The sequence below is a fragment of the Bombus bifarius genome, unplaced genomic scaffold (assembly GCF_011952205.1).
Source record: "Bombus bifarius isolate JDL3187 unplaced genomic scaffold, Bbif_JDL3187 scf7180000009243, whole genome shotgun sequence".
NCBI lineage: Eukaryota > Metazoa > Arthropoda > Insecta > Hymenoptera > Apidae > Bombus > Bombus bifarius.
In genome coordinates this window covers 1,447,482-1,464,947 of record NW_022884989.1, presented here as the reverse complement: position 1 = coordinate 1,464,947, position 17,466 = coordinate 1,447,482, and the positions used below count along the sequence as shown (strand labels likewise).

Here is a 17,466-nt window from a genome sequence, read left to right as displayed (position 1 = left end):
AATAAAGCGAAAGATGGTAGAATCATCGTTAAAGCCATAAATACACATGTCAAGACGTTAAAGAGGAAAATCAGTACTCTGATTTACTGGATCACATAATAAACGCGTAGTTAAACGAACCTTAAACGGCCATTTCGCTGGAGAGTGAAATGCACTTTTGAACATTACGGAAGCTTTAACGAAGAAGAACGCGGTGCTACGTGTTTCCTCTTTAATGTCCTCTACAGCTGAATAGAACTGCAGGCGTCAAAGGGAAATTGCGCACACGAATCACAAGATTACCGCATAGAATGCAAGCGTGTGGTATGCACGGTCTCGGGGACACGGGCCATCTTCAGTAACACACGATCCGACCAGCAACGCCATGCTCGATAGGGCGTGGTCCTCAGGATCGATACCATAAAAAGCTCACTACACCACCGACTTCTTTAATAAAGTACGTGGCTTTGCGTGTACGCGTTTATATTAAGCGTTTGCACGAGTTTTATGCAAATCATCCATACCTTCCGTAGGCGCGCGTCCGATTACGCCCTTTATCACGCATATCTAGCGACATCGTAGGCATAGCAAGTGCTACCAACGATTCAGCTGTAGAAAAATATAGTAATTGAAGAAAGCATTCGAATACTTGTCATAGACAATCTTTATGAACATATCAGATGCGCTATATGAAAACTTTTTGGAATTTCATTAACACTGTATAACCTAGTTTATGCAAATGTTATTTGAAAGTATGAATTACAAACGATTTCAAGTATTTCTTGCATTACACTGTCTCGCCTCAAGCATTTAATTAATTGTTGCGTTAATGGAAATTATCTACCTTGCTTATGTCGAATAATTATACGATAGGCTGTTATGAAATAATGGCAAAATATTTCCAATTGAACGAAGAATAAAACATCAGTTTCCACGGATGTTTCGAAATGATAAAATATTCTAACTAAGGGCGGCAGTATAATAGATAAATGTACGATTATTATAATTGCGTGACTCGTAGCAAAAACGACCTTTATCAAAGTTTTCAGTTTCTTGGACGTCAAATCTTGTCTTCTCTATGAACTGTGTGTTTGTTATAATCATCTTGTAACTTCTATGTACATTTTCGGATTTATTTCAAATTTTATCAATAGGATGGAAATCGTATCGTATCGTACGTCATACAAAATCTTTTATACGATACACATAATATATACATGTATTTAGAAAAAGTTTTTTTTATTGAAATACTTTCATAAGCCATTGTACACTGTACATTTATAGTATTCCGTAAGAAGGTATTTGTAATTGTGATAAGAAAATTCGATATTTTGAAATTCGTATTCAGATAATGTTCATCGTTTCTTTGGTATTGATAAGTGAGATGTATATTCGTGAACTGATCAAAGTTTATATCGATGAAAGAGCATATATTCGTAACGCAAACTGCACATCCTGCCCTGGATTTTGGCATATGGGAAGGGTGGTCTGTCTCTGCTACATTCGGGTTAATTACTTAATTAATTAAGCGCGAATGTATATCACACGATCGTACTTGTACAAATACATATACATATTCATGGGTCAAATGAATATTAATCGTTGAACTATCGCAAATCGTTTCTGTGAATTACGGTATGGCGAAGAGTTATTAGAAAGCAATTATGTAGCGATTACTACTCCGTTAGCGATCATAAATCATTGACTAACTGTGCTCTGATACTTTTGTCTAATGAACTATACATTGAGTTACATATTACGTATTAATTAATGGAAAGGGATAGAATATTAATTATAGAGCAATAATACTACATGATAAAGAACAATAATATTTATTTCGCTTAAACTACGTTTTTATTTTGTTATAATTGTGATTATTACAATATTTAAAATTTCTTATTAATATGGGTAAACAAAGGAAAATTATAACAAATAAAAGTAACATTTCTACCGAAACACAAGAACAGAGGGAAACAAAAGTTTATTCGCGAAATATTTATACGTCGCTTTGAAAGGGACAAAAACCTATAGGACTAGCCATTCAAATCCGCTGAAAGTATCAACTTGGCACATTTTATATTCTGGCGTTGACGTAGCGAATATTTGATGATACTTTGTCTGTAGTGCGAATGAAAAGAGAATAAACAAAAAGGAATAACTCCCTTCACCTGGCTGATTCTTTTCATTTCGATGCAAACTTTTGCATATTCAATAGTTTCAGGGTTAGCACTCTCGTATCTCATTTGAATGTAATTCCTTCTATCTTCGTTTAACCTAATAGTATTCTAATTAGTCTAGCGATTAAAATGTGATATTAACAGGAGCGTCTTTTACTTGCATTACGAGCATGTAGCTTCGCGTTCGAGAAAATTAAAAATAAAGTGTGCAAATATAGATATCAGGTGAGCATAAAAAATACGCGAGAAAAAATGCGTATCGATTCAACATAAATTTTCCACTATGCAATTTTCTATCGACCCTTGGTTAAGTCAGCACTGAATTTTCTAGGCTATCGATTATTTCCTCCTTATTAAACGTCCTTGTTCGCGCATTTAATTTAATGCCTAACACACTCGCTGTTATTAAAATACGACTATTTTTCCCCAAGAGCTGCATGAAGATAGAGATATCTTCTTTCTTCTTTCATAAAGAAAAAGCTAGTAGAAGAGAATTTATGTTTTTAGATATTTCTATTACGATACTTAAAAGCAGAAAGCCAACGATTGCATTTTCAATTATTGCCGAGAGTCTAGCAACTACATTTAGATAATTAGAATGACGCAACGTACATCACAAATAAGAATGATACTTTTATAAGTGAATGATAACAGAGTACTAAGCACGTTTCAGTATTTTACCAATGATAAAGACACCTACTTAACTCAAGAAACACCAACGAAGTATAAATTTCGTCTGACTCAACAAACTTTGAATATTTGGTGCTTTGTTTGCACGTGTGCCAAGAATGTCTCGATTGATTTAGTTGTGGCAAAATAGTCAAGGGATTAAGAGACTTCTTTTCATGCACAGCACGATGCCTTCAGATAGTATGGACGACATTGAACTGAAAAATATTCAACTTCAATTTCCTCCGCTAAGATGCCTATCGAGAGACGACAGTTCTGTGCGAGAGGAAAGGGTTGAAACCGACAAAGGGAGTTTGCTGGTGGCTGTGCAAGGGAACCGAGCGAAACCTGCCATTCTTACTTATCACGACTTAGGCCTTAACTGTGAGTAATCAATGCTTCTAATTATTTCTAGAGGCTATCATGGATCAAATTTCACCCCATGTGAATTTTGTTCTAATACCATCCTAATATCATTTCTAACCACTCCGAACAATAATTTTTCTATTTTTCATCTAATATCGTATAGTAACGAAACATTTAATTGCATTTGTTCGATTTTACTGATTTCTAAGATAAAAAAGATATAGCAGTGTAAAATCTTACCCATAATAGTATTAATGAGACTTCGTTTGGAAATAGCAGAGATTAATATAAAGAAAAATTACGGAATATTCCCAAATAGATTTTTGACTTTGTATTTGAAAAGCAATAGCTGTATTCTAATTACTATGCACTGTATATAGGAATGTGGTAATATTAATTAAAATTCTTCAAAATGTCCTTCGTTGTTGTTGGAAAATAAAGTGAAAAATCTGACCGAAAATTTGTCTACGTCGCTCGAGAGAAGAAAGATAGACGATTTTAAGTGAATTTGATACGGATGGATAAGATTTTTGATTGCAGAAGATATTAAAGGAAAACGTGGATCGTTATTTTCAGATATATCGAGCTTCCAGGCGTTCTTTAATTACATCGACATGAGAGTTTTACTCGAAAACTTCTGTGTTTATCATGTGAATGCACCGGGTCAAGAAGAAGGTGCACCCACGCTGCCTGAGGAGTAAGTACATTTTCTACAGAAAGTTTATTTGTTTCTCGAAACGCGTTATAAAATTACGGCTAAATATTCACACTGACAAACTTTTACTCTTTATCTTATATCTTAAATATCTTATCTTATATCTTTAAACTTATATCTTTTTTTTTTTAATAAATACAATTTTTAATGTTGAAATCGCTGCAAACCTTTAGGTTTTCGTACTAAATAGTCGATGAAAAATTTATACAAAGGACCAATTTCTTTTTCCATTTCGAACACGATCCAGCAAACGAGTAATTGCTAGCAGCCACACCTAAAGTCGATAAGCGACCACTTCCAATTATCAACCAGGTTCGAACACCGATTCCCTTGACGTGCAGTAACGAGTTTGCTAATTAACGCGCAGCACGGCTGACAGTGACGAAACAAAACGAAAAAGCAAAAATAGAGACAGCTGATTTCCCAATGTTTACCATATGTGCACGTATTATACGTATGAATATTTAAATATCGTTGAAGAGAATGATACGCGCGCGTCAGTTGACGACAGTGAATTCAATTAGTGCAAATCAATGACCTAATTAACATCCTAATTAGTCGAAGCCCCGACTATGTTCCTACTTTAACATGTACCGCGGGTAATTCCTCCATGTCTTAAGAGCGATTCTCTCTCCTTTGCCTCATGCCTGCGCGGCAAATTCTTTCTTACGCTTTTCCCTCTATCGCCGTTTGCATTTCTATGGATTCGATCTTATCCGGCTGTTGCGCAGTTCGCCGTTTCGTTATTCAACTTCTCATGAAATCAGGAAATGTTAGATCAGGAATTTATTCGAAGATCTCTGTCATCAATCGTTGAACTAGCTCTTGTCGTTTAACGAGAACGAAGTTACGCGATAAGATCGCTTTTATTTGAAACAATAAAATATATTAGATATTATATAGAGTTTTGATAGCAATGTTTCGATATATGATAAAAGATTGGTTGTAGATTGGTTTCAAACTTGATCAATATGTATAATCATCGTAATCTCATCACAGTGTTAGTAAAATTTCTGTTGCGAATTATCGACTAAACAAGAACCGGTCGGGTCAAACCGATCGGTCGATACCGCGTACCTCGAATGACTTAACGCTCAAGGTGGAGGAGGTTTAATAGATCGAATGTTAGACTAATCTAGCACTGTATTTGCATTTATTGTATAAAAGTAAAGCGTGATGTTATGAACACGGAGATGGTAGGATCTTGTTGGGAGTGAAGTATTTCACCCATACAGTACGATGTCTGATGATGAACTGCCCTAGTATGTTGCTGATTTTCCCCACCAGCCGCTGGGTCTCGTGCCTTCCCGACTGAGGTTTTTTGCCTGATCTCAGAGTCATTAGGTTTACAGTTCGGGGAAGACATATAATTCGGAAATTCCTAAAGAAGGTATAGGGCCTGTCCGAGCCGTAAACGGACGGCTACTCAAAATTCCGAACAATTTCAAAATGTTTTATATAACGCACATGATACACGAAAGTTTTCTATGATAAATGTAGAAATACTTTCGTGAGCTATCATATACGTTTCGATGTTACGATTGACGGTAAGAAGAAGAAAATTCCGCAAACCGCGTGACACAATCGCTGAGAATCGTTTACACTGTGGAATTGGAAGATTGACGCTATCTACCTACGACGTCCGATTAACCTGACCTCAAACAATCGAGGTTCACCTCGGCGGACGTATACGTAGCTAAACAGAGTGTTACAGAATAATTTAGACTGCAATGCAGATTTTCATGCAACCAGCAAATACGAACTATTCCCACTCGCGTGCCAAATCCGTAAAACTTGATGACGAGTATATCTAGTCGAATATTTTGTTTCCGATCGATCGACTTGGTGATACTCGAGAGATTGTATTGGATTTTTGTAATTTAGTCAGAGGAATCAAGATCATGATTTAAAATTGGCATCTTAAAGTCCATGTAATCTCGTCCATAAAGTCCATCTCGTATATTATTTTGCAAATTCCTTAGGCTATTTACAATAATAATTTCATAATGGCAACTAATCATATTTTTAGAGGTATTTTACATATTCCTACTAGTGTGTACTTGTATGAAAAAATTTGCAAATATAAATACATCAGCATTAATTACAGCGTAGATGTAATCAACATAACAATTTATATTGTTGATATGAAACTAATAACATCCCACGTTTATTGCCTACGTGTACCGTATTACGGAAAACGTAAATCCCGTTTCACACGTAGCATGCAATGATAAATATTGGCACACGATAACCACCTAAGGTCAAGTGGACAATTGCTTTGCACGTACCATCAATTCCAATTCCTTTTCCTTACCGCATGTGTCAAACATTGACACATAACACAACTCCCATAAAATGTCCTTCTTGTATCAAATCCAAACCTAATATTTCTTACTGCGCATCCAACAGAGAAATTGTTACAAAGAAGAATTTGTTATATCGAAACATAAAAGAAAAATAAGACGCTAAATCTTATTTCCGTATTACAGTTACGTCTATCCGTCCATGGATGAACTGGCTGAACAGTTGCTCTTCGTACTGGGCTATTTTGGCCTGAAATCCGTAATCGGTTTTGGAGTCGGCGCCGGGGCCAACATACTAGCGAGATTCGCACTTGCTCATCCGGAGAAGGTTAATGCTCTGTGCTTGATAAACTGCGTGTCGACGCAGGCAGGTTGGATCGAATGGGGCTACCAGAAGCTGAACGTTCGTCATTTGAGGTCACAGGGCATGACCCAGGGTGTATTGGACTATCTGATGTGGCATCACTTTGGCAGGGTGAGAACATACATTCGCATATCTAAACACACTAACTATAGAAATTACACATTCTTTCAACGAGAGAGGCAGACTATTACTTTTCAAATCCTTCGACGGTACTGTTCATTTTCTAGTAAATAGTAAATAATAATAATAAATAGTATTACTATTTACTACTACTACTAGTAGTAGTAATAATAGTAAATTTCTAGTAAATCTAATAAAATATTAGATAATAGACTCTAACGAAATTGATGTTGAATTTAATATTGTGTTGAGAATGTATAATTACATGTTTTCCAATATTATTCATTATAGACCTTTTTTTCTAATATCGACGAACAGATCAATTAAACGAGAAGGTCTTAGCAATAAATTTCTAGCACGAAATAGCACGATACGCGTATATAAGAGAATAGGCGATAGCCTGGATGACCCACAAAGTTTCATCAAGGCAAGTTAGTTTAAGCAACGTTCACACGGAAACGTAGATCGATAAATTATTGACGGAATCGAGTATGCCGAAGGCTTATTCTATCGAGTGTTTCCAAGCAACGTAGGAAATTGGATCAGTGTTCAACGACAATTCCGTCGCTCTTATTATGCAACACGTAGCTCCTTAACGGAGTTACCAGATATATGTAGGTATCGTAAAAAAAAAAAATAATGGAAGTAGATCGTGTTTATGGTGTAAACATTCGACACAACGAAGAAAAAAATTGTCAGAGATTCAGGAAGTATCACGTATAAAATTTGTTTCAGGGTACGGAGGAAAGAAACCACGACCTCGTCCAAGTGTACAAGAACTATTTTGAGCGTCGTGTAAATCCAACGAATCTAGCGCTATTAATCGACAGCTACGTTCGTCGTACAGATCTGAACATCACGAGGGAATTAGACCCGACGCGTAAGAAGGAAGGTCTGACGCTCGGTGTACCTGTGATGAATATCACCGGTGCTTTGAGCCCACACGTCGACGACACCGTCACGTTAAATGGACGATTAGATCCGATGAACAGCTCTTGGATGAAGGTAAGAGACACTTGCAATATTAATCACCCTCTGTGCTAAGAGACTGTACACATTTGGAGTTTAATTCCGCGGAGAGAGCTTTCATCAGGAATTTCGTGAACTTGACTTAAAATTCGCCTGATAACGTTTTCTCAATGAACTTTTAATTGCGAATTATTTTTAGCAAAATAATTCAAATGTACACAAATATAATATCTTTTTTTTACTATTATGCTATTTCGCATACCTACTACTGTTAATGGAAATTCAAATGGAAAATATTTTTACAAAAAACATTAATATCCTTTTACATGGATTATCATTGTTCCTTTGCTACTGTGAATACTGTCGCAACGTTAGATGTAACAGTGAAAGAGATTAGCTATATCGTTAACTAGATAATACCAACTAATTTAATTTGTCCAATTGACAGATTTCTGATTGCGGAATGGTACTGGAGGAGCAACCGGGCAAAGTAAGCGAGGCTTTCCGACTGTTTCTGCAGGGCGAAGGATATGGTAAGTGAGCGCCCTGACGAACCACGCTTTAGACCTTAATTATCAAATTGTCAAATGGTTATTCTCATCGATCTTCATCGGTATAAACGAATTTCGCTCGCGCCATGCTATTTTGCAAAAGAGCATGCGACCGCCTGATAAAACTAATACTAGTTCCCATTGATTGATATGTTAAAATAAAACTGGTAGTAAAATTCGAGTTAATGCTCGTTCTTTACAACCTTTACGACACGTAAATAAGAGACAACATTATTGGTTGTTTAACATTCCAAACAATGGATTAGCGTTAATGATTTCATAAAGACGTTCGCGTGCTCTCTTGCGTAACGATACGCGGAAATGAGAACGCAAGTGTCGTAAATCGTGAATATTCGTAGGCTTAAGTTCGTTCAATCGATTGCTACAATTTGACGAGTATCGGTATTTTTGGCCTATATACACGTATACCCGAATAAAAGCCAACACAACTAACGAGTTATATACAAAAACGAAAGAAACGTTTTATGATAAGCTGACCGAACGGATAATCTCTCATCGCGACGTTCCCGACTTCGGTAGTATGCGATCCAATAACGAAGTAACGCTTGTAAATGAAGTCATCCTCGACCACTTTGCCTTGGAACTCGCTAGACTGGTGCGGAAGTCGGTTTAAGCTGCATTTAGCTGTAGCGAGCAACGTTGTTTCTGTTCCCCCACCTTTAAATAGAAACGATTTTGTCGCAGACTTTTCTCTTTCTGACGTAGACGTTATCTATCGTGCAATCATATTCGAAGTAACTTGACGTTCGCCAATATCGTAAATATTTTTATCGCTTCATTGAAAACGCATAATAAGCGAATACAAAATGTGTTATCACCCCTTTAAACGATTAACGCTAATTACGCGAGTAATTGAAGTTTATTATTCTTTTTGGCTTCTTGATCACAGAAACACGATGGCACTTATCACATAACACAACGCTTTTACCACTACTATCGCCCAGTTAATATGCAACAGAACAGAAAGAAATAAGGTGTATTTATCGCGTGAATACAGTACTTCGCCGATGATACTACGCCTCGCCTATTCCTTCTAATTATTATCCAACTCCTTTTTACATTATCGATTCGCTTAAAAAAAAGACTATGAATTTATTATTTATTTTACATGGTAGGTATCTGCGAATATTAGCCAAGTACGCCCGAGTTGTTCTAATTAAATTAATTAATTGTTCCTATCGTGATGATTATCGTTAATTAATTGTTGTTGTTACGATCGTCTCTGTTATACGAATAGAGTTTTCATGTTGTACGAATGGCGCGATGCCAAGATGTTGTTAATCCTTGATGCATTAAGGATCGATTACGTGAAACGTTTTAAATCTCTTCAAAAAATAATTCTCAAATTGCTTTTTATTTAAACCATCGCATCGAATAAACCATTTTGATCTCTCTCTCTCTATCTCTCTCTCTTTCTCTCTCTCTCTGTCTAACGATCTCACCAGCATCCTTGCTACATCGAGATTTAACAACGTCTTCGATCATGTACTTTCCTTCGTTGGAAAGCCACTGGCTCGACTTGATAAATAAAAAGAGGTTTGAAAAAGGATTACGTTGAATTCATCACTTTAGTCTCACCACCATTTGTCATTTATTTGAGAGCTTAAGAAAAAAAAAAAAAAAAAGAAATGATTATCGAAGGCAAATAAGAAAAAAAATACATGTTCACCGACTTGCGCCTTTATTTCCCACGCGTCTCGGATCGATCGAGTGGTACGTATATACTAATACCTAGTGCTCAACTGAAGTAGTCAGTAAAGTAGTGTCAGCTTTTTGGCTATTTTGTTTTGCTTCTCAATTTCTGCCAGTGCTAAGGATCACGCTATCGTTCAAGTAGTTTAGACAGAAAATATACAACGTATATTGTTCTGAAAGTACTTTAATAAATATCGGCAAGAATTTACGCTTTTACTGTTCGAATGGCTCGTAAACTGTTATGAAGTAGCATTAGAATTTCCGATCAAACGATTTATTTGATAATTTCTTTTTTAAGAAGAAGCGAATTTGACACTTACTTTGCAATGTAAATAGCCAAAGCGTTTCTTTGCGACTCGTGTCCATTTCATTCGAATAACAATTTCTCTGACTGCACGAAAGAAGATGAACATGGACGCTAGTCGCGATCTAATCGGTGCTTAATTTTTATTATTTAAATGTATCAGTACACGACAATCGGCCTAGCGATGCATCGCACCTAAGAATGATTTTTTTCAATGAGAATAAAAAAAAATTATGATAATATTCGCTATGGCTACGCTACCTTATGATCTGTTCCGTTTTTTGAATGTTTTAAAGAGAATTTGTTTTTTTTATGCCTTTTAGTGGTGAGATCCCCGCGGAAGCCCATGACGCCGACAACACCCGAAGGTAATTGTAATTAGGAATTGAAGGCCGCAAGGAGTCAAGCGCGCAGTTGGTCAGTTAGGCCACGTCTATGTGTTAAGTAAGTCGGAATTCAAACTTTTATCGGGAGGTATTAACCGACGATGATGTACTAACAATATCATGGACAACCTCGGGTATATTCTCTCTATTTCTGTCTTCTCTGTCTATGAAGGATTATCAAAAGGCAACTAACTACTGTTCATTCTGTTAAACAATGCTAACTTTTTTTGGGCTGCAGATGTCGTGGGTTTATGTCTTCGGACTTACTAAACTCTCGTGCATTTCATGAATTTTGATACATTTTGTAGATACATCTTAGAATCGTCATCCCTCTCGCTGTTTGTTTTTGAATGAAATAAAATGTCGATTGAGCTTTTGCACGATGAAACTATAGAATATCGACAAAAACACTTTACAATTGCTTTGAAACGTATATGAAGAGTTACAGCGAGAGGATTAGTTCAAGATTGCATTGCATTTTCATATATTTATTCGACAAATTTTTTATTTAACGAATTTCTTAAAAATCTTCACTGCAATGAGGATTCATTTACTAGGATCACAAGATCATGGTGAAGTTTTATCGACTGAGTTCTATCATTGTTTGTTCTTATCGGTAGTTGGTATGAAGTAGCCTTTATCAATCAACGATAAATCAAATATCTTTCTAGAGACACCTTACTATCGCTTCCTCGTAGAAGTCGATCTTTTGAACGGAAGTATACCTAGGCTGTTTTCAAATTTTAAATTATTTAATCTGTTTTCTTATAGCAGCATATACTCATGGTGGGACATTAACAGATAGTATTTATAAAAATGTGCAATGAAAGAAAGACTCCGCACATACTGGGCAGTAGAATAGCGTACAACAAATTATGCCGAATCACATGCCTTGCACATAAAACAATTTCACTCTGACACACACGTGATTCTACCCTTCTTGTTTCTCGTTTTGCATGTGTGCCTTTCTATTTATTCTGTCCTCTTTATTTTTTCAATCTCTTCGTTCGATCAAGCTAAATGTTTAATTCCTTTTTAACGATTTTACGTTTCGACTTTTATCTCTATTTACGATACGATGAGTTTATTTGTTTTTGAACGAACGGAACATACATGTGGATACTTTCGTATTAGAAACCTCGATACGAGGATGAAGAATGTGATTCAGCACTCCAATTACTCTGACCTGGAATTTTCGTTTATTTTTCTTTACAGTGGCACCACTATCACCGTTGAAAATGGCTGACTACAGACTGGCTTCCCTCGAAGGACTCAATCATGTTTGCAGTAAGAAGATCGATTGGCCCACCGCCACTATACACATCACCGAGAATCCTATATCGGAGGCAGTCGTTTGTTAAATTTTTCTCGAGAAATTCCACAATTTACCATTGGTTATTTTTTTCGAATGACTAAGCATGCAATGAACTCGAAAGAAAAAGAAAATGAAGAAAACGAAAAAGAAAAACAGAACGACGCAGATCGAATCGGACATCGATTTTTTTTCGAGGCTTCGTCGGAGCAACGATAAACGTGGTTCTAACTTCTAATTTTCGTTTATCAAGCTAACATCGATTATTCGATTTTTAGTTCTAAGCATATTTTTACTTTGATGTATTCGTTTTAAGTTTACTCTACTTCCCTTTTATTTATAACGAGACTAAGATAGTTACAAGCGGAATGAACATTTCCAATGGTACAAGATATTTTGTAGCAACCATAATGCACGTTTCACTTGTTTTTTTTTTCTATTTACGATAGATTAGGTTAGTCGGATAGATTTTATTTCAAATGCAACGAGGATTTTATCGTTTGAATCAATAATACACCGTTTACGCCGGTTATCGTCCACGGCACTTTTAAACGTTCAATATAATTCGGAATTAACACGCGAGTTCACTTTTAAAAAGCTGGAGACAATTTTTGCCAACACACAACGTGACAATTTTTACTGTTGTAATCCTATGCAATGTTTGTTCAGCGGAACAACGTATTTTTTTAAAATTTCAGCGAATATCGCGTATTACCGACGGTCGTTTTAATAAGATGAATTTGAGATTAGGAATATGCGATTACAAATTACATCTGACGCATCGAAAGCCAACAACCATCGTATTCATCTATTCGCAGATACGGTTCTCGTACAACGTCAGAAACAACGAAATCATGGTTTTACTTAACTGCGACTTTTACAAAGGAACAAAATGAAAAAAAGAAACAGAAAAGATAACAGAGCAGAGTAACGATGTTCTGAACAGAACAAGATCAAGGTATTCAGTGTATAATGCGCGTGACAAAAAGAATTTAGTCTTGGTTACATAAGGACCGTTAATTATGGTTTAACGATGGATCGACTACGAAGGGTAGCGATGATCGAACGGTTTGATCGATAATTCTAAAAGTGTAAAAGTAATAATTATCCAAAACGATGTGCAAAAAAAATCGAATTGCACTAAAGACGAACATGTGTGGTAGCACTGCATCGTAGAGAAGCGCGCACTATTGCTTTCCGTGTTCATAAGGAGATGCAAGAAACGACTGGTAGGTGCAGAATCAAGGGAGTCAAGTTCGTGGAAAGAGCATTGCGCACAATTCGAGCAGATATTCGCGTTTATTCAAACGAATCGACAGACAACAAAAAGCGTGATGTCTTTTTATAAATTTGAACCCGTCCAGCCGCGCCTACTAAAAGCTTTCCGTGAATCACGAGTAAATCGTCGAGCCTCGTCGTCGCTTATGCATCCTTATCGAATTTGACGAGCTGGCTTTATTACTCGCGATAAATCGACGATCGATCAATAAGACACGTTACACGATTACGAGCAAAATCGAACGTGTCGCTGACACGATGTGCAGAGAATTAAAGAAAAACAAGGTAACAAAGGTAGGTATCGACAGATTAGACGTGTCGACATCTTCGATGATGTCGTTTGTTCGTTAACCACGGACACTTTTCAAGTGGAGGAATGCAACAAAATAAAGCCTAAAGCAATCGGTCGTGACGAACGACCGTACGTGTTCTCTCGATAAAAAAAAATTCTCGTAGGCCTGCACGTGTGATATGTGCTTCGTGTTAAAACAGGGAGTCTGCCCGAGGATATTCGCGCGTTAAACATCCTCGAACGGCTAAATCCTATGAAATAAATAACGTTTCCTTGCCCGACAACGGAAGAAACGTTCGTTCATTTGTTTGCGCTCGCGCACCGTTCGCACCCTTTCCTTAGTTTCAAGCGTTTAGAAATAATTAGAAGCGAGGATGTATGTATGTATGTGAGCGTGTGTATGTGAAACCGAGAAAAAGAGGAAACGAACGTATGCGTATGAAAGCATGCGTCCGCGTGATATACATAGGAACGAGGATACGTAGATAATCGTTCAAAAAAGAAATAAAGATCGCAAAAAATTAAATAAAAAAGAAGTATCTGGTTCGATACCTCAATACGGTTCTACCAGGCTTCTTAAAGCCTTTAGCGTGATATGATAAGACGTGCCTGCTACATGATGTCGTACGTAGCTTTCGAAAGTTTCAACGCCTTTAGTTTTATATATTACGATTCCCGTACGTCCCGGATTTTCCCAATTTTCGCGCGTCCTTTCAAAACGAAAGCGTGCAATACGCTACATTCATGGTAATAATCGCCACTGGAAATTCCGCTGAATTCGGCTATCTGAAGCGGACGCTCGAAATTTCTTACATATCTTATATTTCAATCGAGTGAAATTCATATCCAGTCCTTTAATCAGTTTCAATTTTTTTCTTTAATTAGTTAATAAGTTGTGTAGAAATTATCTCTGTGTAAAGAGGATTCTACGAAAATTGTGGAACACGATAAAAAAGGATATACATAAAAGTTACGAGATTTCTTTGAAATTCCAAAACCCTGGCAAAATTTTCGTAGTACGGCATTTACGACCATCAATGGCGTGTACTGTGCACGTCGCTGAGATATACAGTATCGTTTCTCGATTAACGAAGAAAAAAAGAACGACGGTATTTTAATCGGAAAGTCGTAAAAGAAGAAGATGCGCGAAAACACGACGAAAGTCGAGACAAAGGACGTATCGAGGGACGAAAGGTTTAATCGTTTCATGTAAAAGAGAGTTTATAAAAAAAGAGCGAATATATTATAGATGTATACCTATGGCGCGTTATTTAGGCCGGCGAATTGAAGACAGATCTGTAGTCGACAGCTTAGTATTAGATCTTTCAGGCTCGATTCTTCGAGAGGATTGAGAAAATAAAGGTATGCACGCATTAATCATTGCTAAACCGCGAGCGCTATAAGAGTAACCGTAGCTTCGAAGGACCACCGACACATTACTATTAATCCCTTCGTTTCCACGTCGCTCTTGGAGCTGCATTATAGAAACATTCAAGAACGGATTAGATCCACAACGTTCAAGTCTCACAACGTTTCCCTATTAATTATATTTGATTGAACATATCGTGGAAAAGTGTGATACCATTACGCATTGTACAACCGTTCAACAAGATCTAATCTTAATCTTTAATCTTTCATTGATAATGTTCACGAGTACGCATATCATTAGTACGAATTAATTTACGAATTATATTATATTCGTTATGATTCAATGAAAAAGAAAGAAAGGGAAAAACAACAACTTATCGATATCCTGAGGATTCTATCGTATCTGCACTTTAATTGAAAATGCTAACGGTGATTGAATGTCTATAAAGCTCGAAGGGGGTGCAAAACTAACATGGTTGTTGGTTACGAAGGGCTTAAAGAAAAATTCATTTGCACACGGCCGTTCACAAAAAATCGGTATCAAAACGCCACTACAATCTCGCGAGAGGATAGCGATGTTTTTCTTTGAGGTGCTACGTGGAGCTTTTGCCTCCGAAGCAAATTTCCAAAAAATTCCTCGCGCCGTATCATCAAATAGATTGTAGCGGAAAAATATATTACTGACAACAACTCAAAGTAAAACAAGGTATAGTACAGTAAGCGAAATAAACTTAGACGGAGCTTGAGTATATCTATAAATATACAGGTTAAACAACACGTGCGCACCGAATATACATCTTGTTATTTATAATAAATGAACATAAAAAGAAAGAAACGGAAATTTTCTTATAAAATTTTCCTTTTCCTTTCTGAATCAAATTAATGTTTCCGATTACTGAACTTCTATTTAACTTGTTACACTCTACACAAAAAATATATTTGTTTATTCCATTTGTTTTTAAAAAATTATTTATTCCAAGAGATGTAGTATAAAAATTATGAAAAAAAGGGGGAAAGCAATGAAATATTTCTTTATATTAATATGTATGATTCTCGAAACATCTAGGTAAATACGTGCGTGAATATTATTTTTTATTACGATAGTCACATGGTAAGTAAATTATAAAATCTATCTTTTTCTTAAGTTGAAAAAATATATCATTATTACCATTCATATAAAGCCAACACAGAAAAATTAACGAAAGATATTTTACACACAGACAAAGAACGTAAACGTGTTTTTCGTGTACATACGCTCTCTACTACCGTCTTATATCTTTGATAATAAACATATTCCTTCTTGTTTCTTTCATGCAAGAAAAAACTGCCAAAAGAACACGCATTATGGGTCCCGGATCTCATCTGGGAACCAGTGAGTCAGGAGGATCTGGTATAACGATTTAAAAGAAGCAAAAGAGCTTACAGGGAAAGAAATTCGCGATGAAAACATTTGTAAAAGATTTTAGAAGGATAAAATGTACAAATCAAACGATAATATTTCGTTTCCATATAAAATCATATAGGTACTTCGATTAGAATGAAACATTCGCTTAAAGTGAATCGCCATGTTGCTTTCCTTCATAATCGAACTTCACAATCTACGTATCGATCATATGAAAGTTATAATGGATTAGATATACGTACAACGATTAAGAAATTCAATAAGTTGAACCAATAATGTCAATAAAGGTTATGTCATAACAAGATTGAGATTCAAATATGTTACATAGGAATTATTTGTAACAAATACTTAATTAATAATACTTCTATGACTGTGAATACGTGATGACCAACGTTTCGAAAATGTCTACGTACAGAAGTTTCAATCATCAGAATTTCATTGTATATAGGTATTCAACTGACAGTATTTTCTTACTTGCATCGCATCACCGTATGATTATGTGCCACGTACATCGGAAAAAACTTGCCACGACAAGTATAAGGATACTTCATTTGTACTTACCTGTTGAAAGATATCGTATAGATAAAAAGTCTCTTCCATTTGCAATCTCTATTTTTCTTCCATCCAAATCGTGCGAAGAACATGCCCTTTATTCGCTCTATCTCGAAGTATCGAGATTTTTCCTATGTTTTCATAGTTGAAATTAAAGGTAAATTATCATTAAGCTTGCACTTTTCACTATTTAGACTCATTATTTTAACAACTAAACATACATTGTTAATTCACACCGGACACGTTTTGTTACTATTCTCCCTCGCAAACGTTTGTTTGGATACAGTGCTGCCAAATGTCAAATATCGAACTTTGTGTTCGATTGAAATCTCGATATACATATGTAAATAAAAACACCAAGTGAAAAAATGTATTTATCTTTACAAATTAACACGTGCTTCAAATTGTTTTAAATATATTTAATATTATAGATATACATGTTACATGATAAAAATTATTTACGGTTATTTATTTTCATCCGATAAGAAACCTTACATCGTTTTAAATTAATCGATAGAAAATCGATCGTAGACGTATTTTCTCTTTCCACCGTAGTTCATCGCAACCTTTTTGTATCAAGTTTTCTCTTGGGTACGCAGTTGCATGTGCACACGTACTCTAGATGCGTTCCTCGGCGACGAGA

General features: G+C 36.0%; 1 protein-coding gene across 9 annotated transcripts in view; it reads left to right on the top strand.

Moving 5' to 3' along the window:
• The window catches only part of LOC117214867 (protein NDRG3), a 33,980-nt gene extending 18,276 nt beyond the window's left edge, over positions 1–15,704 (top strand). For 7 of the 9 annotated variants that reach the window (XM_033461249.1, XM_033461247.1, XM_033461245.1 and 4 more), the window contains 7 exons: positions 3,010–3,209; positions 3,768–3,888; positions 6,396–6,684; positions 7,429–7,698; positions 8,111–8,195; positions 10,557–10,601; positions 11,835–15,704. In XM_033461249.1, the coding sequence (XP_033317140.1) occupies positions 3,014–3,209; positions 3,768–3,888; positions 6,396–6,684; positions 7,429–7,698; positions 8,111–8,195; positions 10,557–10,601; positions 11,835–11,980 (1,152 nt within the window). In that variant the 5' untranslated portion in view covers positions 3,010–3,013 and the 3' untranslated portion in view covers positions 11,981–15,704. Of the gene's footprint in view, positions 1–3,009; positions 3,210–3,767; positions 3,889–6,395; positions 6,685–7,428; positions 7,699–8,110; positions 8,196–10,556; positions 10,678–11,834 lie in introns of all 9 variants that reach the window. The other 2 variants (XR_004488958.1, XM_033461244.1) reach the window with 2 other exon arrangements.
• Positions 15,705–17,466: the final 1,762 nt, after the last annotated feature.